The sequence below is a fragment of the Acanthaster planci genome, linkage group LG10 (assembly GCF_054643075.1).
Source record: "Acanthaster planci isolate LZ-2023a linkage group LG10, COTS_SCS, whole genome shotgun sequence".
Lineage (NCBI taxonomy): Eukaryota > Metazoa > Echinodermata > Asteroidea > Valvatida > Acanthasteridae > Acanthaster > Acanthaster planci.
In genome coordinates, this window is record NC_141786.1 from 16,511,057 (window position 1) to 16,532,449 (window position 21,393).

General features: G+C 43.5%; 1 protein-coding gene across 1 annotated transcript; it reads left to right on the forward strand.

The window, feature by feature from the left end:
* The first annotated feature begins 776 nt into the window (after positions 1-776).
* On the forward strand, positions 777-17,216 carry LOC110988178 (uncharacterized). Its single transcript, XM_022251472.2, has 15 exons — positions 777-953; positions 1,587-1,946; positions 2,116-2,493; positions 3,808-4,143; positions 7,071-7,190; positions 7,615-7,651; positions 8,142-8,194; positions 8,996-9,232; positions 9,608-9,718; positions 10,253-10,431; positions 10,875-10,997; positions 12,054-12,165; positions 12,341-12,437; positions 13,135-13,234; positions 14,242-17,216. The coding sequence occupies exons 1-15, from the start codon at positions 902-904 to the stop codon at positions 14,323-14,325; spliced, it is 2,379 nt and encodes a 792-aa protein (XP_022107164.2). The 5' UTR covers positions 777-901; the 3' UTR covers positions 14,326-17,216.
* The last annotated feature ends 4,177 nt before the right edge of the window (positions 17,217-21,393 follow it).

Here is a 21,393-nt window from a genome sequence, read left to right on the forward strand (position 1 = left end):
AACGCTACGGAGAGGCAAATTATCAAGTATGACATAGCTCTCATGCTCTTACTAAAAACGTCGCCATGCAATCCAGACTGTGTTAAACCCGTATTGCTCTAGCCCTCCTAAGGCTTGGGGTTGTTCCTATGGTGGAATAACTTAACATATAACGTAGCATAACATAACATTATTTTAAGTGTCTACGAAACGTGCGATTAACATCACTTAGCAGCGGCTTGTCAAATCTTGGGATGGGTGCTAAACACCAACAAAAGAGCCGCATCGTTTGGACCACAACAGATAGCAGTTCTTAATGGCTATGTAGTAGTCAAAACCCAGGCAGACTGACCGATGGCGAGCTTCAATTAAAGTAGTAAATCACACACACACAAAATCAGCGGATGCAACTGATTAATAACATGTCATTTCTTGACAGGAGTTCCACCTGTTATTAAATTTACTTGATTTATGACGGATTTACTACCTTGGTCATCGGGGAGACACAGCAGCGTTTGACTCAGGAACAAATGAGAGATTAAAAAATGGAAAAAAAAACGGGGGGGGGTGGGGCAAAAGAAAAGAAATACATGAATGGGGATGAAAAGTACCAATTTGCTTTGAATAATATCAAAATTGACCTCCTCTAGCTGATAACTCTGCATCACGTTGGTGACCCCCTGGGAAAAAAATGGTCCCCTCCGGGAAAAAAACCTGGCAACGCCCATGTTTGGTACGGGACAGGATTGGGGCGATTGCAGAGCGGGCAAGGAGAGTAATGCATCACCACCTGCCCACGTCAGCGAGTAGCCACCGCTTCGGCGAAGGACAGAGATATCGGCCCATTTCATCAGAGAAATTAAAAGGGCTCGCATCGTGTCGGTGTTGAGCCGGAGGACCATTGCCCGCTGATGTCGTCAACATGATTTCTGTCAGGGTTGCGATCTCGGCTGTTATGCTACTGCAGTATCAAGGTGTGTATATTTCTCTCTTTGCTATATTGCATCTGTGCAAAAAACACCGTGTAAAATTAATACCAGTATGGAACATTCAAGGACGAAGGATTTATTTACAATTCAAAACGTTTAAATATTATACGTATTTTGTTTTAGCAAAGTTAGTAACACGCTGCAAAGTTTCCCTCTGAAGTGATACAGCAAGACATAAACTCGTAACAACGCATTAGAGCCTATATAGGAATCAGACAATTTACCTCACACTGTTTAATAGCGTATCGCACTCACTCTCTGCCTGTTCTTCCCCTCTGCATGTACTAATTGACAACCTTTCAACAGCTGCTGGGCTATGAAGATTTAGTTTTTTGCTTTAAGTTGGCCTCTTCAACTTCAACCTGAACCAAAATGAGACTTGCATGTTCAACAGGATTTGCTATTGTACATCCCAACCCACAGAACCCTCTTTCCCTTTCCAATCAAACAGGTTGGCTCTTGAGGTGGCAAGGTACCTAATTGGAAGACAGGTGCAGCGCAGTATATGGTCACAATATCTAATGATTAATAGAAGTACTTTTATGTACAGTTCTTCCCCACTGAAAGGTAAAGTGAGGATGAGTTTCTCATTGTTGTCTAATGTGTTCTCGCATGTAGTTGTCTGTTACAGCAACAACGTGGAGGCTGTCCCCTGCGAGGTTTGGTTGGGGGAGAACTGCGCCCTGCTGCTTCGCGCCAAGTACTCGCCCGACGCCAACCTGTCGATCATAAGGATAAGTTGGCACAAGAACTCCCTAAACGGAGATCTCATCGTATCCGGCGGTTACAATTCTGGCCCAAACTACTGTCCGGGCTACCGGGACAGTCGGTATGTGCTGGACACCACCGATGGCTCGTTGACGATACACGACGTGTCACTGGACGATGAGATTGACTTCTGCTTCGATGGACAGTTCTCCTATCAACAAGGCTTTCACCAGTCGTATTCGAACGGTTGCGTGAAGCCTGTGATAAACAGTAAGCAGAGTTCAGAGATTCCACTATGTAAAAGACAAATGTATCAGGCGCTACACTTCCCAAACAAGTGTAGCCGCTATTTGATTCGAACCGACCTTTTTTGGGTCTGTTTTTGTTAGGTTTTCTATGCACTGTTTGTTTGTTTTTGTTTCTTTATTTTTCATTGCAGATATTCTCCGCGAAGTGCAGCTCTGTCGCAAAGAATCTAGCGGCTCTAGCCAGTGCGTTAGCGGAGACAGTCCTGACAGTGAAGAAGATGCTGACGTCGACTTGACAGTGGTCAGTGGCACAGCTGTCGAGCTCACCTGTGTGACGCTCAGTTGCATCCGGCCAGCGGCCGTCTTCCAGTGGGCCGTGGGGGACCGCCAGCTCCCTGTCGAGGCGAGCTCGGACAAGGCGTGCCCGCAGACGGGCTTGCTTGTGAGCACCAGCCGGCTTGTGTTTGAGCCCGCGCCGTCGGACCACCACCTGACGCTCTCCTGCAATGCGTCCAATCGGGGCTATGCCACTGGAGGGCTGGTGGTGGGCTTCAGGTTGGATGTAAATGGTGAGTAACGTTTTCGGATAATTTCATACTTGGTGCCGAGAAAATAACCTATGATCCACACAAGCCTTTTCATAACAGATCGCCTGCCTTTGTTTTCTGGTGACAACAGCAAGAACCCGCAGAGGAAATAATTGATGAATGTTAAGTTTAGTTAATATTAGCAAAATAGAACAGATTCCTCAAAATAAGTCATTAATTTAAAAAACATAAAATGTACCCATGAATAGTGGTAGGCAAAACAAGTATCTTTGCAAGGGTAACTCATTTTTTTTATACAGTTAGACTCAACTTCTTTGGGGGCGTACAGCCCTGGCTCTCACAGATACGCATTGGTCTGTGCATGCATATTTACTACTGATTGCTCTTCGTGATATGTAGTAATGTAGAGACCAGTAATATACACCAAGCCGGCAGTGCATCACATACATTTACACACTGTACACAGAAACAATATCCAAAACCGATAAAACACGACCAAAAATATGGCAGCTCTACAAAGAAGCACGCCAGCCTCTATGGTTTGTTCTCCAACCTACCAGCAGAAGTGGAAGCAAAAACATCAAGCTTAAATTAAGAAGTGATACAAAACGACAAATAATTCCTTTACAGACTCAATACGGGGGGATTCACGATACAGTGCGCCACCAAGCGGTTAGTATGGTCAAGTTAATATGGTCGACAGAAAATGGTCGACCTGCCGCGATTTGCATTTCAAGAGCAAATCCCAATAGACAATTTGAGGAAAGTGAGATAATTGTGATTAATCGGGGCTTTCCATGCTGTACAAAAACACTCTTTCAATCGAGTAAAAAGTGTCTTTCCATATGTCAGCACTGACGCCAAGCATTATGTATCCGTCAAAATCACTCCCAGGGCAATTTTCCCGGCCCAACGCGTACGCACACGTACGTGTGTTATGTTAATGGAGTCGAGTTTTGTGTTCGTGAAAGCAAAGCGCGTGATCTCATCGTGTACGCCTTGAAACACAAAAACGTGCATATAAAACAGCGCCTTGAGCACTTCCGAATCAGCGGAAGTTTCCGCGCAAAGAACTTTTATCTCCCGTTTTCCCTCAATGCACCGCAAAAAGTCCCGCTGTGGCAACCTCTTGGTGGCGCACGTCATTCTAAATGGCCCGTAAATCTGCTGAGAACTGTGAAAAGACATCGATTTTGTCACTGTTCATTCCTTCTCTTAACTCATCGTTGGTCTTGTTCAAAGACTCGTGGAGGGACTTGTTGCGACGGACAAGACAATGAGAAGGTATTGGTTATTGTCTGAAATATTCCATGATGATTGATTTGCCCCTCACAGTACATGCACATGCAAAGGAACTCGCAATCTTGCACAGTGGAAAGGAATACCACTCCGGTGACGTCCTGTCAGTGCGGAGTGACAAGTACGAGACGGTCCGCTGTCGCGCTACCGGCACCCGGCCCGCCGCAGACATTACCTGGATCCTGGCAAATTCCCGTCACAATAGTGACGAGGTGGAGGCGGTGGAGGCCTCTGGGGGACTGTACAACACCACTGGGACATTGGAACTAGCTGTGAAGGAGGATATGGACTTAGAGAAGCTGGTCTGTGACGCCAAGACGCTCGGCATGAAACAGGGGTCGACCATTGAAGTGTCCTTGGTACTGAAGAAAGGTAGGTGGGGATTTATCTTGGGAGGGTCGTTGTTATATTAATGAAAAAATCCAACACTTTGGTTTCCTGTTTGACTGTTCAAGTTGACAACGGACAACCGCACCAGAGGACAATGTATCTATGCCGTTAAAACCTAGGTTGGGGTCGAGACCTCTTAACCATTGAAAGACCCCTTCAGACCATAACAACATCGACATAACATCTCCAGCCAGAATTCAAGTCGCACGCTAGTCAAACAAACTGCAACGAAAGTATTCCCGTGTTCTTGTCGCCCGTTACTTGTGGCTAGTCTCTTGTACGACATTATGTCTGGTCTTGTGGACGGTGTTGTGGTGATCTCGACTACAAGAGTGTTTACAAATCCTGAGCCAATCAGCGGTCTCGTTAGGCATTGCGTCACGCAATGACTGGTGTAGTTCGATGCTTCAGCCCCGTACCTGCGGTCGTCCGAGGTTGTGTAATTATACATGTAAAGACCTTATTCATGATGCTGCCATGGCTATCGTGTTCCCCGTAAACCCATCGGGTATTGTCATTCAATTTCACGTATTTATGAAAGGGAACATACCATTTCCTATCCAGCCTCCCTTTGGTGATGCTGCTTTGCATGATGGAGGTCTGTGGTAAGTCAATAAAATGCACGCTACATGAGTGTACATATGAAACATCACATTGCATACGGCATTAGTTATCAGTCAAAATATGGTTGCATTACTTTAGAACACACTTTGAGCGTTTACTATGGCTTTTGTGTTGAATATCAGTTAAACTCACATCGTGTACAATAATTTCCCTTTATTCTTAATGCCTTAAGTCCACTTTGTAAATTTATTTGCACACTACAAATCGGCCGACATTTAATTAATGAGCAAAAACTGAAGAGGTGTCAACGACATGAAAGAGACAGAATGCAATCTACAGACCTCTTAGAAGGCTTAATGAAAAAGGTACCGGATGCATCACTGACATCAGTCATAGTGGGCTGTGGTACAACGTCGTTAAACGTCACAAAGACGAATTGGTCAAAACGATGTAATCAAGACTGTGACATTAAGCGCTCCAGCTATGGAGAGGGAGGGCGGTGTACTCTCGTTACTGACAGTAATTTATCGCATGACTGTTTGTCTTGGTGGACTCTTGAAGTCGCTATGGCAATTAACGTAGTCATCTTCTGTCGTTTCTGTAATCATTAATCTTGTACCCTTCAGTTTCAAAAGTCGTGAGCTCATTTCACCTGTTTGTTATCCACACTGCCAAAATATCACAAAAAATGAACAAAAAGACAACGTACTACTGGCAAATCGTTCAATCCTAACTGGGTTTTGCACCCTGTGATAACGGGCATGCGCTGTCTTCCTTTAAGGTGGAACAATCTATATACGCTTTCCACTGGGTACAGTCGAGTTCTATCTTGGCTTTTAAAAGAATTGGTTTATGCATAGAACCAAACTGGAATCAAGTGACACTTTGTGGCGAATGCGGTGCATTGCGTTTCCTGCGGTTTTGGCAGAGTAGCATGTTTAAAATTTATGACAAAAAACAAACTGATCAAGCTAGATGCAAGCATTGCAGAGGAGGCAAAGTTTACTCGTACCACATAATTGATAATTCGGTTCCTTACACCATAACTATATGAAGAAAAATGCTTCACATAAGAAGTGCAAAACTGAAAAGCAGTGGCAATGAAAGAAAACTGTTCTACGTCACAATTTCACATCCGAGAATACGTATGACATGTTAACCATTGCTATATTGGTCATGAACCTGTCACGTGGCCAGTCTTAAACGTTTGGTGAAACACCGGCTTGCTGTGCCCAATCTTACAAAGTGCGCATCACTCGGGCATCATTCTCTATATGAGGAAACTGTTCACGAACACTCTCAAGAAAAACAAACCGAAAAGTAGGTTAAATTGCTCTTGAACAAAATTGAAGTAAAGTTGTTAAACAATATCGTTGGAAATCTTTAATTTTGAAAAGTTGTTTTGTATGCTTTGTTTACCCGATCCGACTACCCATCGCCAAGTGAGGCCTGTGCAGCAAAACAGCCACTCTCCAACTTTGATGCTAATATATTACCGTATGATGCAATACAGTAGGTTAGTTTTGAGGCTTGTTCGAGCCTTCTGCTTGCAAACTTTCGTGACGCTGACTTGCCTCACTTGTAAGTTTGCCTATGGTATTGTGTCATACGAAAATGTATTAACATCACAGTTCTTGCAGGCTATTTCGCTGCACTTATAAGTAGTGGTGGGTAGTAGGATCGGACGGTTTAAGGGCCAGGCAAAGAGGAAAGACTATTCATTATATCCAAGTATATCCATTGCCTTCAGCTTGGGGAATACCGCAATCCATCCTCTTGATCCAATGTGAAACGAACATTTATTACCAGAAAGCGCACATTTATTTCCCTATTTGACAAGTGCAACGCCGCCGCCAAATTTACACAGTGTGACAAAGAAATAGATACTCAAACGTGATGACTGGCTGGCGTTGTAACTAATTTGTAGGTAATAAAGATGTCATTCCGTACATGGTTAAACCTAATATTCAGAAAACTGTTGACTTAAGTTTGTGTGGCAGGTGTAAACCAAGAACCAAAGATGGAAGATTGTTTCGTACGAGCTGCAGGTCGCAAAGAGGTGAAAAAGGCAATACCTTTGTTCGCCGTGTGGTATGTTTATGCCACTCTTATGGCGGACTCTATGCGCCTCGAGCCTGACCCGAGAGGGTGCAATTTTCCTAGCAACGCCTGCTCCTTGGTAGGAACATCACTTTGCTGGTTCACAGTGCCTATGAAATGCAAACGTTACTGTTGCATCGCTACCAACAAAGTGAGCACTACCGCCCACCATTGGCTGTTTTCAACCAAGGCAGATAGCATGTCTTCCAACCTCTAAGTGTGTGTGTGTGTGTGGTTTTTTTAAGGAGCTTTGTCTGCGTGGGTCATCGTCGGTGTGATCTTTGGCGTCTTGGGCTGTGTAGCATTCTCTCTCGTCGCCCTCGTTGTCGTCAGGAAGAGGAAGAAAACTCGAAACAGACCTGAAGGTAGCTGGAATTGTGGATTAAAGTGAGCGGTGTTTCCTAGGACAAAATTCCACTGCTTTTCTTACCAGTGAGTGAAAAATCGTCATCCAGAAAACAATGAAAGGCGACCTTTTGGGGCTGTTATACATATCAAAAAGCATCCAAAAACCTCAAATATGTAACCTTATCACTAAAAAAGGCCATAAAAGGTTACGTGAGCCCCCCCCCATGGCTCTGGGTACGACCTCGGAGACGCCATCGGTTTCCCCATTAAACGGTTCCACAAACGGTTCCGGTTGAAGAATGAATGTGCCCATAACACTGGGCACGAGGTTAGACTTAAAGTCAGTTAGTCATAGGTAACTCGCGTGGTATACAAAGTGTCAATGCGTGCATAGGAATAGGTTTTGCACTGATAATTAACACTTGTTCTTTTTTATTTCAGTGGACGAGCCAGTATCATTCATACGTCTGGACAGCAGGTCAGTATAACAACGCCAAGAAATGATTTCGATTTTGTTTGATCAAGTAGATGCATTCAATCCTTTGGTATAAGTGTCCTGCTCTGATGTCTGTTTGCCCAGCTCCAAAAGTACCACGATTCGACAGTTCATGTACAGTTTATTAAATTAACTGTAACAACAAGACACAGACACTTAATTAAAATACTACACACGACGTCACCTGGTGAAATCGGCGCATGGATACTTTGAGGACGGTCCATTGAAATTATACACAACATTAGTCATTTCAGGAAAAAAAGGATGATGTGTCTGCTTATACTAGAACCGTTATCCGTTAAACAGGAAATTCAGGCACACTGTGTCCTTTTCCATTTGTAACTTAGTAACGTGTAACTGTTTCCGGTACCAAATTCATCACATTTTTATGTGTACCTAACTTGGTGCTATTTGGGCATGATCATTGTCATAGAAATGTATATTTTGCATTATTTTCTTCTCTTTGCCCAAGGATTCAAATACCACCTGCTCCCAAACTATGCGATGTATCCAGCGACTCGTGCGGTGAGCTTCAAAGCCTTCTTGTTTCTTTTACCTTTAATTAATGAGAGACTTTGAGACACTTGGTGGCGGCAAACATAACGGTCTTTTTTTCAAATTAACAAATTAACCAGTTCTCAGCAGGCATGCATAGTTATGAGCACGCGCAATACTGTGAAGAAGGACCGGTATGTCTATTGCCACCAGCATCTCAAAGTCTCCCACTGTTATACAGCTGTGGACTAAAGCTTACGCAAAAATAGGCTGAACGTGTTTAATTGAAAGTTACAAGACCAACCATTAATTCCTCTTATATAGCTGATCAATCAAAATGTCCACTGTACTTATGGCTTTATTTTCAGGTTCATGTCAATAACATTAAACGGCACAGACTAAAAAATTGTACACTGACTCTTTGGGAGGACAAAACTTGCGAACCACAGCATAATAATTTGATGTTATTGAGTTTTCTACTTACGGAATCGAGGCTGGAAGACCTAGTCCACGTCAGCATAAGAAATCAATTATAATCCTGCACTGGACGTGCCATGAGGAGAAAACACAACGGAACTAGTTTAGGAGTTAAGAGTTATTAAGGTATTACAAGTGATGGCTGACTGAGTTGTTAGCACAACACAAAGACAAAAATTAGGAAAAACATGTTTGCAGTTGATTGTCAATAAATGACATTGCCCACTGCATCGAGAAAGAAGCAAAGGAGTTGTTGGCAAGATCCGTGAGTCTGTTTGGTACCCAGACACCCTGTTATAAAATTCTAGGCAAAGCTCACATCTTTACGCTTCGCATGCACTTTGCCGAGACCAGCTCACCTCTCCACCTGTATCGGTCCTCCTGTCAGCGAGCGGCCGCGCATATACCCCGACACCACCGACGGCAATTCCCGCTACGCCGCCCTGCCCGCCACCCAGCCCTTCCCCCGCTCCAAGCTGACCATCCTGAACGTGATTGGTCAGGGCAACTTCAGTGTGGTCTACCTGGCGTCTGCCACCGATATCCTCAGCACAGGGAACCAGACCTATGTTGCCCTGAAGACCTTGAAAGGCGAGTGTCTTTGCCTCTGTTTCTGTTTGCATGAAGGTCACCTCTGTGGTTTTTGTTTTCCAATGTAAGTTGAGTATATTCACCCCTTCAATGCTTGTTTGACTTCAACCGTCATAAATGCTCAGGATTCATTCAATTTTCCCTACAAACCGATCAAGCATTTTTTGTACGCAGGATCTTTCAAGTGACGTGAAGTCACGTGTAATGCATAGAACTCCGATCAATAACAACAGAAAGCATGCACTGTACCTCCCTAACTCCCGCAAAACACCTCAAAGGGCCACTGGTAGACATTTCTTGGGGGCCAGTGTGGTTTGTGTCTCTTGTCTAGAAGCAAAGTTGAGGAATATTCATCTATTCTTCCCTGTTCTTCAGAAAACGCCGGGAAGGATGTCATCGAAAATCTCTTCCGGGAAGTAGACCTCCTAAACCGAATGTCATCGCACCCTAACGTGGTGCGTTACCTTGGCAGCTGCTTGGAGAAAGGTGATGTGTGTTCCTTCGGAAAATTGGTTTACGGACCCTTTGTCTGAGACGCTCATCCACGATGTAAAAGTTTTTTGTTTTCTGTTACCAGATATTGAGCATTAGTTCGTGCAAGGGCGGAGCTTTGGGCTTCAAACCAGGCTTGCAAAGTTCGCAAGGAAAGAGCAACACCACTTCATAAATGATTCGTCTCTGCTCAGAATTTTCTGTAAAAGATGCTGAATCCTCAAGTATTTGGGTGCGTGAAAAAGCATCGTGGCAAATGTCGCAGACGTGTTCCTTCTCAGTCGTTTTTCATCTGTCACTCCGCCCCTACATTTCAGCCGTCCTCGTGCACATGGGCAGCACGCATGCTTAAACTGTGCACAAACAGAAATCGGTTGTCCATGCGTAGCGAGTTATCACCGAAGAGCGTTGGTGCTACATGAAAGCACGCCCTCTATTGTTGCCACTTGAAACAATGAGTCCAACACACAATTATGTTTTGCTTCTTTTAGCATATATTTGACTTCCCACTGTCCTTGTTTCGCTTAGATCCACTGTATGTAATATTTGAGTACCTCTCCAACGGCAACCTACAGCAGTACCTGCGGCAGAACCGCTCCCAGGACTACACGTACATTGACGTGCTCAACGAGGCCCTCGGCGGCACCGACCTGATGAAGTTTGCGAGGGACATTGCCAAGGGCATGGCGTTCCTGTCAGCCAACAAGGTATGTGAGGCCTTTGCACCGGATGCACTAACTGCAGCTGGGACTAGACACGCACTGTAACGGAGTTACTGCAGCCACTATTGACTGACTTTCCTTCGCCCGCGTACGTCTGAAGCCGCAGCCATACCTTTGGGGCACAGATGAAGGTGGTGTTTCAATTGATAATGGCTGTCTTGGGAAAGTAGCAAGCAGCACTCACTGGCAAGTTGATTCAGTAAAAGTACTCGTGCTATTTCCAATCCATCAATAAACACTTTTGGAGCCGTGCTCGATCTATCTGAGCTCAATGTTAAAGCTGTAATGTAACTACTGAATACAATATTGTAATGAACTGTATATCAATCTGGGATACTTTGAGGTTGTGGTTTTTCGGGAAAAAAACAATTGTTAGCGCTTGAGATTTTTCGGTTTTTTTTTAATCTTTCTGTTGTGTGGACTTCAAGTGCATTCATCGGGATCTGGCAGCCCGTAATGTGCTCGTTACTGCCGACGGAGCCTGCAAGATATCTGACTTTGGTCTCGCCGAGGAGATCAGAAACTCTCGTGCGTCACAAAAACGCACCAATGTGAGTAATCATATGTATGAAACAAAATTGGCATCAAAGCAACTAAAGAACTCTTGGAACCAAACAACCGCAACAACATTAGTTAGGCCTAACAAGATTAGATTCAATATCGTCCTCGCGTACAAATGTGACGGCATTACAACAAAAAAGCAGCTACCAACACAACTACAACAACGACAGCAGCAACACAACTACAACGACAGCAACAGCACAAACAAACCAACGACAACTACAACACAACTACAACAACGACAGCAGCAACACAACGACAGCAACAACGCAACTACAACGACGACAGCAACAAAGGTACCCGCAACAACCTCAACAACCCCAAAAGTCACAACACGAATAACAAGAACAGCAGCAAATATACCACCAGCGTCAACAAAGGCTACAACAGTAACGACAGCAAATAGCAACAACCGCCAACGCATCCCGATACATCATGGCAAAAGCCCCAGACGCGCACAGCCTGATCTGCCCGAGCATTAGCCAACAACTCAGCCTGACCAAACTCCAATTAGTACTGATCAGTCGAGCCGAACCCAGCTCAACTCCCAAACCATTCTATCTGCTACAGCTAAATCTGAATTGTACCGATGCGTTGATTTAAAAATGACTTAATAGAAATATCTCCACGGCCCAATGACGTATCACAGTGTTTACCGCAGTGAATGATGGGATTGAATAAGGGTCATGAAGTGCAGTCTACTCGGCTGCCGCATGCTATGGTTATGGGAAACGGCAGACATGCGAGTTACAAGTCGATCACAGGGAAGGTTTAGGGTGCTGTTTTGCTGCATCCAGTTGCGGGAGATATGTTATTAAAGCGTTAACCCTAGCCCCAGAAGATTTGAACGATGGTTACAGAAAACGTGCCTTTTAGAAACATCCTCGTGAAGCGTATGACCATTGCAGCGCTGAGCGATGTCTACATCGGATGACCACCATTCTATCCCACCATGCACTGGGGTAAAAACTTCATCAGTACAAAAGGCTTTTTCATGTCGCACACTCAAGTTCATATAGTTCATCTAACTGTTAATTTAATGGCAGAATGCTCTACCACTGCGTTGGATGGCCCTTGAGTCAATTGACAAGGATATCTTCTCGACTAAGAGCGACGTCTGGTCGTTTGGAATCGTCCTCTGGGAAATTGTCACTTTTGGTATTCCTATTTTAGAGTAAATTCCTCAACGAAAATTAGTACCTTTATTTAAAGAACATAAATTATGAATTGAAAAGATTAAAATTCATTTTCAGTGATTTTATTCATTTTTACACAATCTTAACATTATACCTTTTTCTAACTGAACCTTTTTTGTTTGTTTTACGGCTTTAAGGTGCCCAGCCGTTCCCCAGTATGACAGTCCGTGACGTCATAAGCAAACTTCGAGAAGGTTACCGAATGCCTAAACCGAAGCACTGTGATGACAAACTGTACGTCGTGGTCATTTGCAAAATTTCGTACTTTGTATTTTTTTCCGTTTTTGCTTTTTCGGTTCCCAGAATTCTTTAAAAAAGATTTTAGCCAGGCTTTCGTTGGCAGATAGTCCCTCTTCTGTCATGAGCTGTGTATTGTCAGCGTTCAATAAAGCTTAGTACATACCAAGAAATTTTAGTAAAATTATGATCAATGTTATTAGATTCACCGAAGATGGGTCACTTGGGAGACATTCCCATAGGAAATTTTTCAAACTTTACCGTCCCATAATTCAATATTCCCTAATCTGATCTTAACCAAACTTTGCATGTTTTCCTTTCAGATCCTAATCTATTATCTCTCAAAATGTGGACAATAACAATTTTCCTCCTTTTGGTAGTTGGAGCCTAGGGAGACATTGAAATGTCTCCCTAATGACCGATGTCTCCCTTATGTTGGAAATTTTATCATGAATGACGCATAGTTTTTTCTGCAACTTCGTTGCAATTCTTCCATTGCTCACAAAAGTGGGCTACGAATAACACAGGAACCTGTCTCTAACTGTCCATAAACCGTCATCCCAACAAAGGCACTGGGTCTGGGTAAATGAAGACAAGGTGATAACGTGGAAAACAAAGCTCATAACATACGACATTCATGCACCACTTAACTGGCAAAGATCATACCTTGCTCTCGTTCCCATCTGCTCTAAAGATACAACCTAATGATGTCATGCTGGGACGTGGAGCCGGATCGTCGGCCTTGCTTCGAAGACCTACTGAATTCGCTGGAGAAATTCTTGGAAACAGAAGCGGTACGTTATACCACTTGACGACCCTCCAGAGTTGAGTCATGGTCACAGCCGTATACAGACAAATTCAAAGTTGCGACAAATTCGGATCTCAATCCGGTCAAACCACAATAGACAGCACCGCCAATCGGTATGCTAAGGAATGGCCTAAAAGGAAAACTGTCGACATAAGCTATGTCGACACTTTCGTTAGCTGCGCTTAGAAACCTTACTTATTCCTGATTTTCCCGGTATTCGTCTCAGTAGAAGATTCGTAAGTGCGCGTTGAGAATAGGTTTTAATAAATCCTTTCTTCTTTCCGTTAATATTCCAAATACAACCATCTATCAAAACTTTCGTCAGGTTTTGTGCTGATTTCCACTTGTGCAAATTGTGGGAAGTCGACCTTAAACTTGAACAAAATGGCGCCCCTTGCAAACCTGCACTGTATTATCACCTGTATTTGTCTGTGACAACACCAGCCTTTGCATCCTGTTAAAAGCCTTTAACGTTTAGTCACAATGGGAAGAGTCGAAGCTCCTGCTTCCGACTCGTCGAAGAAAAATGGATCCTTTTTTGCTGAAGTTGCTGTAAAGGCAATAGTTAGATATCGCCAACCTCCGCAAAGTTGTTTGAAGAATCAGTCTTGTCCAATGCCGCAATGGTTTGCTTCAGCTTGAACTAAGACAATAGAGGGACTTCACATTAGCGCCTTCTGCCCATATCCGCATCGAAACCGAGGCTCTCTGTGTTGAACTTTATCGCGCGCGCTCGCGGAGTCGACACAGTACATGCAGTATCCTGTTCGTAAGTGTGACACTTCAGTTGTAACCACGCAGATCGATGCTAAAAGCGTCCTATTTGGATCCCTCTATAAGTGTCCATGGAAGTCAAGACGTTGTTTGTAGCAGCCTCCCATTGGCCAAAGCAGCTCCCAAATAGATGATTCTGAAACGGCCTTACTTTTAGTCGTGTTCTAGTCTCCACTCCTACTTTACAGTCTGTTTGCTTCGCTGTATTTTTTTCGACAGGACTATATTGACGTTGGGCTTTACGAGGAAGGTCTGTATCTGTTGCCTACTGGCTTTGATAGCAACCACCACGAGAAGATTTAAAGTAGAAGGCATGGGGACGGCAGTTTTGTCAAAATCACTGGTATTTAGATGCTGTATGCAAATAGTACATTTGACCTCAAACAGAGTGTTCACATAACTGTTGCTTTGTTCCATTGGCTATTCCCCTTGAGCAGAAGCACCCCCTCGTTGGTTGAAAAGAGACATATTGCTGGAGACTGTTCCTTATCCTGGTAGCAAGGAGACCGCATGTTACCACAGCAGGAGCCTCTGCTGCCCGGTAATGTGCGCCCTCCAGCCCTTGGTCCCGCTCAGGGCTTCTTAGGTTTCAGGGAATTCGGAATAGAAACACTTCTACTGCAGTTATTTTCATATGTAGGCCTATGGTTCTCTCTGCAATGATAAATGAAATCGGCTATTGATATTGCGACCGTACCCTTCGGCCTGGTCCCAAATGGTCGACTAGACAGTCAAAACCACTCAACGCTCGGGCGGTGTTAGTCGAACTACATGTATATAGTTAACTATAGTTGTCGCTCGAGCTTGCTCATTGTTTCAAGCTATGCGTGTACAAATGAATGCTTCTGGCCACCTTTCTGGATTATGCAATACCAACTACATAATACCCTCGGCACGAAAACACTGCCATAAATATGTGTTTTCCTTTGTTATGTTTGTGTTAATGCGTTTGTTTTTCCTTTAGCACTACGTTTAAGGGTCTATCGACAGTTGTAAAGCGAAAGCAGAGTTACCTTCCGGTGAGCACTGCTGTAATTTTTATTTTTCACTCATTAACGTTTTCTTTGCTGCGCACTTTTAAAGGACAACATTTGTAGGAATGGTCCTTTCACGGTCAGACTTTTCTGGCTCTGAGGAATCAGGCGCTTCAACGCCTCAGCTTATATCTCCCCCGTCGGCCAGTAGGCTTTAAATAAAGTTTCTCGTAAACACGATCTTCATTTTCTGATTTCGATACCATGTTACAATTGGCACGATTAAATCAAAAGTTGTTGATTGTGTATCACTTTTGCGATTACATCCTCTGGATAAGCTACCAGTGCAATAGAAATGACTTCTGTATAAATAATTCTTTGGGGTTTACAAATAATTGTGGATCCTATATGCATAAATAATTATGTTAACTGCACATTGTAATTCTTGTCATGTTTCAGACTCCGTACATTATTTAGTGTCTGATCCGGCACACATTCAAATTATCTCGGTGTAATAAGCTCCATCCTCTTGTTGAGCAGCACCAGAAATCACAGGAAAAAGAATATTCTCACCATACGAATCTAATTTCATTTCATGTGCATGATAATTGCTATATTGTATTTTTGATTATGATTCAGAATGTACGATTTTTGTTAAGTTTAGCAATTCCGCTTTTGGCCGCGAAGAAAGTGTCTCAATAGACCTTACTGACTGAATGAGGAAATGAATGAATGACAGTGTTTGGAGGGATGACCTTTGCTGTAACTCGGGAGCGTTAACAATGCGTATACCCTCTCTACCTCGTGAACACTCTGGCTCTGTACCGGTAGGTCATTGCGTCGACAGGCCCAATGGTTTCTCGAGCTCAGGTCTTGCTCGACACTGAATGGCACTGTACGTACAAGTGTAGGGCACAACCTACAGGCAGTCAGCACTGTTGCTCCCTGTTCCAAGACACTTGTAGCGAGAGAAGACGACAAGGATATCGCTTGTTTTGTAACACAGCTGAGGTCGAATGTTCAACATCCCCTGGTTGTCATTTTCCACCCTTTGTATCATGACACCGATCGCAAGCAAGTTGCATTGCAATCACTGTGAAAAAAAGGACTGCAAACTGTAACATGCATAGAGACCGGCCAATACTTGGCGCAAAAGCGAACTGAACAGCGAGTTTGTGACGTCAGATCAAACATTTTGCAAAAGTTCAACACGTTTGAACTCGAACGAAAAATCGCTGCAATTTTTTGTGACGTCAAAAATTGCTTCGCTTTCACACTCGCCCGTAGTATGAACCGGCGTTAACTCGTTCCTCCTGATTTCGAACGTAGTGACGGCGAATGCTAGTTCAGGCTAAACTCACACGTACCACTTGTACGTAAATATTACGTCAATCAATTTGACTTGTGCTTTGGATAATAATGCAAGTTATAATAAGCACTTAAAAATTTTATCAACGATTTCTCGATAGTTTTAAAAGTAGGCTATACCTTGTAACGTGTACAATAATTGTTCCATAATTGTATGGTGCTTTACATATTGCATTCATGTTGTGAAACTCTTACGAATAAAAGTACTATCCTTGCCTACATAAACAGACATTAGGGGCGATATAATTTCTTACATGGCTCCTAACGTTTGCTAAACACAACAGTTTAGCATTTTGATATTGTTTTCATTTCGCAGGTGACATTATTTTAGGAAATTTATCTCCCGCGGTGGGAGCTTAGATTCCTGAAAGATAGTCAGTAATGAACACTGGTGCCTCTCATGCTCCGTCCTTGATTGAGGCATTCATTTTAAAACTTCGAAACAGAAATCCGGTGAACAGTATGCTCGTAGCTTGCTGATTTCAATCGCCTCTGCGAAGCAATACTTGTGATCTTGATAATTGCCTTATGATGTTACAAAGTACCGGTAGCCTACTTCCTGAAAGAGAAACACTTTTATTCCTGAGTACATACATTTCACGGGCAGTCGTTGAAGAGTGTAAAGCACCGGACGCTAAACTGCGGCGTAACAGGTACAGGCGGGTTCGTTTGTCTTTGTTTCTCCCTGATAGGAGGTGAATAAACTCGGCCGGCTACAAGCACCGGCCGTCGCCCTTCTTCCGTCAACAAGAAATTAGGGAAGAATAATAACAATTAACACCCGCTCAATGACTCGTCAACAGTTCCCCGGGCCGAGCAAGGTCCCTCCCCCGCCTGGGTATTGGGGGGTGAGCACACGGCGCTGCTGAGCCGAGCGCGTGGAAGGGCACGAGCCGGCGGGGCCCGCGGGGCATGTCCCCCGGTACTGCGGTAGATAGCCCGGCCGGGACTCGCGTTCCCGGTAATTCGTATCAGGTTCGCGGCACGATTCCGACGAAGGCCGGAAGATTGATTTTCCATTCGCCTGTGAAGCGTGTGCTTGAGAAAATTATTTGCAAATGGAAGGGCGGAAAGGCACCCAAGGGGCTTTTCAAGGATTCATACCTACAGAGGAATGTTTCCGTTCCTTTGTCGGCTGCTAATTGCGAGAAATGTTCAATGTAACTTAATTATTAAAAAGAAAGAAAAAAGTCCTGTAATCACACACCAAAACCAAAAGTATAATGTAAAATGGAATCATGAAATTTTGATAAAGGCTTGAAACTTTTACCGTAGGGATCTAACACAATATACTTAATAACATCGAACCACAAGCCTTTGATTATGGTGTTAGTTTGACAAAGAGCAAAACTTTGAAACAGAAAACAACTTGTACACAGACAGTGCGTAATACCCTAAACCTCAACGTCTCCAGTTTTAAAACATTTTCAAGTAATTCTCTGCTCTCTGCGTGACATGAAGACCTTCATTTTATTGCCTTTTCATAATAAACCAAAGGTCCTGGGAGTAATTATAAGTTAATAAGCAAAGACTCTTGAAGTTATTCAACAGCGGGATTGTGAGTATACTTTTTTTGTCGTAACTCAGATTGTGATATTCCATGTTTTTGGTTCTGGTTGCTACGAGTGCTGACAACTAGCAAACGCTAATTTGCAGCTTGCAGGCAGACCATGCAGACCTTAGAAGAGAAATAAGTCCATAGGTCTACAACGATCTTCATTAATATCGGGGAAGATTCGTCAGCGACTACTACAGACGTCCCCTCGGGTCAATTTTCTGTTTACAATTCGACCATGAACCACTGGATTTGTTCTTACTCGGCATAATGAGTGTAGGAACCTCGTTTCAAACGCACATACCTATTTCATCCGTAACTGTTTAGCCAACTCTCAGCAGAATATACAAACAAATGCTTTGGCAAAACATGGGCTTAAGAAAGCGACAATATAAAATATCTGATGTTATACATAATTACAATTCAGCATTGTATTCTTTTCATGAAATGCTACACAGCTTAATTAATTAAATTAATTTGGGAAATGTTAAATTTGATTCCTCTTGCTCAATGTAGAAAAGGTACGACTTATGACTGCTCGTTTGGCATTTAATTTGTTCAGAATTGAGAGTACCGATTGGACATAAATCAGTCGTCGTGAGTCAGCCAACCAACGTGGGAAGCGGCTACTGTTGGTGTTGTCTCGGGTTAGCGTCCCTGCGGGCGGGTCCTCATCGGCGACTCTTTGACGAGTGAACCGTGGCGCTGTGCTAACTCATGACGGCCTCAAGTGGTTTATTGCGTTGTGCATCGGTGCAGAGTCGAGTACATGACACATGATTGGTGGCACACCGCGTCAAGATAATGCAGGTGGATGTGTTTCGGTGAAGCGACATTTGGACACGGTGCAGCGGTGCATGATATGAACGAACTTGCGCTGCGGCGTGTAGAAACATTTCTGACAGGTTGACAAGAGTCGTGCTGTGCATGTTCGAATGTGATCGACCTTCGACATGCTGCAGTCAGAGGGCGATGTCAGCCTCCAGATAATGCAATGATGCAATAATAAACGACCAGTAATATTTACTCGTAAACCAAACCTAACTAAGCCCAACCAAACCTAACGAAACCTAGTATCAAACCAAACCCAAAAAAGAATAAGGCTGAACAGGAAACCCTCCCAAAACAAACACAAACCAGAGTAAATAATAAAGAATAACAAAAATCTCAACAACCAAATAAAGGAAGAGTTGATTCACACGATTTCAAACTTCACTCTGATTAATCTGATTTGTATATACAAATCAAAAATAAACTTAATATGAAAACACATTAAGTATTATACTTGTACCAAAGCGACTGCTTGTACTCGCATCAGCCATCGACCTCGGCAGGAATTCCGAATGTTGGAGCACGAGAGGGCAATAAACAGCGAGAGCGAGGCTCTCAAGCCTAACGGGGACTACAGCCTGTCAGAGCCATTCAGACGTCACGCCGGGACGATGACCATCTTTGTCTCTTTCCATCGGTCAGTTGTTGCTTGTGGTCGGGACAGGGCCTGGAGCAGTGTCCTACTGGTCAGTTACTCGTCCTGATGTCATTCACTATGGACAACTTCTTTCTAACCTTGTACTTCGATGAGTACTTCCAAATTATGGATAAAAAGTCATGTCACCTTCTTTTTCCAAATGAAGACAAAAAATACAAGCAAATTTTTAAAAAATGAGGAGTCTATACCTCCCATTATAGCTACAAAGCCAGGCTCCCTGCTATTTCAGGGTTTTCAATAAACGATGTGGATTCAGGGAACACGATCTAAAATGGCCGGATTTCTTGAGTAAAGTCCAAAACAAAATATGCGTGAGAGACATTATGACATTGAAGCGGGTCTGTCACATCGCACAGTGTAACTTATACACTTTTTGCCTTTCAGTCAACGTTTGCTCTGACCCTCATTTGTCACAAAAATATTCTGCATTTGCTTAAAAAGTGAAAGAGTTGACCCATTCCACTAAAAATGGTTTTTAGATTTGTCCCCTTTGGAATTCCCGTAGAAAATAGGGAGTTGCTCCCCCTCTCCAAAAAAAAATCCTGGCTGCGCCCTATGAGAAAATCAGTTTTTTTCCAACTGCAAAATAAAAGCACAATGTATGGTGGCCCTGGAGGGACATCAAACATCGCAAATATCTTTCCAAATAATTGCGATAAAATTTGCGATGTTGCACATTGTATTGCATACCTTGTCGCATAGTTTGCTTACATGTATTTGTTTTCGGCTGTTTTGTCAAGAGCCTGGGGGTAGAGGAGTTGTTTAGATTCTAGCCTCCGTTTTGTTTGTGCGTGTACGGGAATTTGTAGTCTGGTACGTTTGGTATGGGCCAAGAAGTAAGAAATCTTCCAAGTTCATCTTGATCTCAACAACTTTTTATATGTTCAGGGTAAGCGTCAGCGGCGCCGCCAGTTAATCGCGCCAAATTTAATTTATATCTTCGATTCAGTGTATTAATGTGCATGCGTCCGCTCAGTACCAGACTACAAATACCCGTACACACGCACAGAACAAACGGAGGCTAGAACGTGCGACATCGCAATTTTTTAAGCACATATTTGCAAAGCTGTTTGCAATGTCTGACGTCCCTCCAGGGCCACCATAACAATATCTTGTAACTAACTGATTTTGGTACAATTTGATGAGTCTGAAATCTTCATTCACCGAAAGACACAGGAGCTAAAGTCGTCGGCCCAACTGAAGATCACTTTGCAAGAGGGGGATAAACAAGGGAAAATCTAAAGCTGCTGAGTACCTTGTTTTCGCAAAAACAGTGTGGAGGTGTGTAAGACCCGCTTCTCTCTAGCTTGACTTTAGAGGTGAGCCGCGAAAATATACTGGTTGGGTCTGGGGTCCAAAGACTATATGACGCATATGTAACAGTGGACCTGCGAAATGATGGACACATACCGAAACGCTGGGAGAAGCAAAATTGGGATCGGAAATGGACCGAATCGTGAGTGCTGACAGAACAGACCATGGACAGGAAACGAGAATTTCGAATGCTGTGTTACAGATATGAAACTGAAAGTCCAGAATGAGAAATTGTCTTATTATTGCTTCGTATCTGTATTCTGTAAATTAAACCTAACCAAAAAAAAAAGATTTTTACAACAAATACACCTTCCCAGAACTAGAACCTCCGAATGTCATATTAGCAATGGATGACACGTTGATGATAAAGTCCAGCCGTGGAATGCCCTAGATTCCCTCTTTATTGAACGAAACAGATAAATATGAAGGATTTTTGTTTGACATGCAAGTAAATTCTTGGTGTTTTGCCGACGGGGTTGCGCGAAGGAAAGACGAGAAAGCCGACCCGCGGTCACCAGACCACCATCTTCACGTCTACCCCGAGCCAAAGCAAAACTGACAAATCTTCGTCTCCTGTGAATCTCCGGGCCCGGCACAACGAGAGAGGCCCACAACGGGCGGCAGGGAAAAGCCGCGGGCCCCGTGACGACGCTCGGATGGGCCGGAGATTT

Excerpts from the sequence above, each read along its gene's own strand:
- LOC110988178 (XM_022251472.2), top strand. The coding sequence starts at position 902 with ATGATTTCTGTCAGGGTTGCGATCTCGGCTGTTATGCTACTGCAGTAT. Across the intron at positions 2,494-3,807 it reads CTTCAGGTTGGATGTAAATG|TACATGCACATGCAAAGGAA; the intron begins GTGAGTAACGTT and ends TGCCCCTCACAG. Across the intron at positions 7,191-7,614 it reads AACTCGAAACAGACCTGAAG|TGGACGAGCCAGTATCATTC; the intron begins GTAGCTGGAATT and ends TTTTTATTTCAG.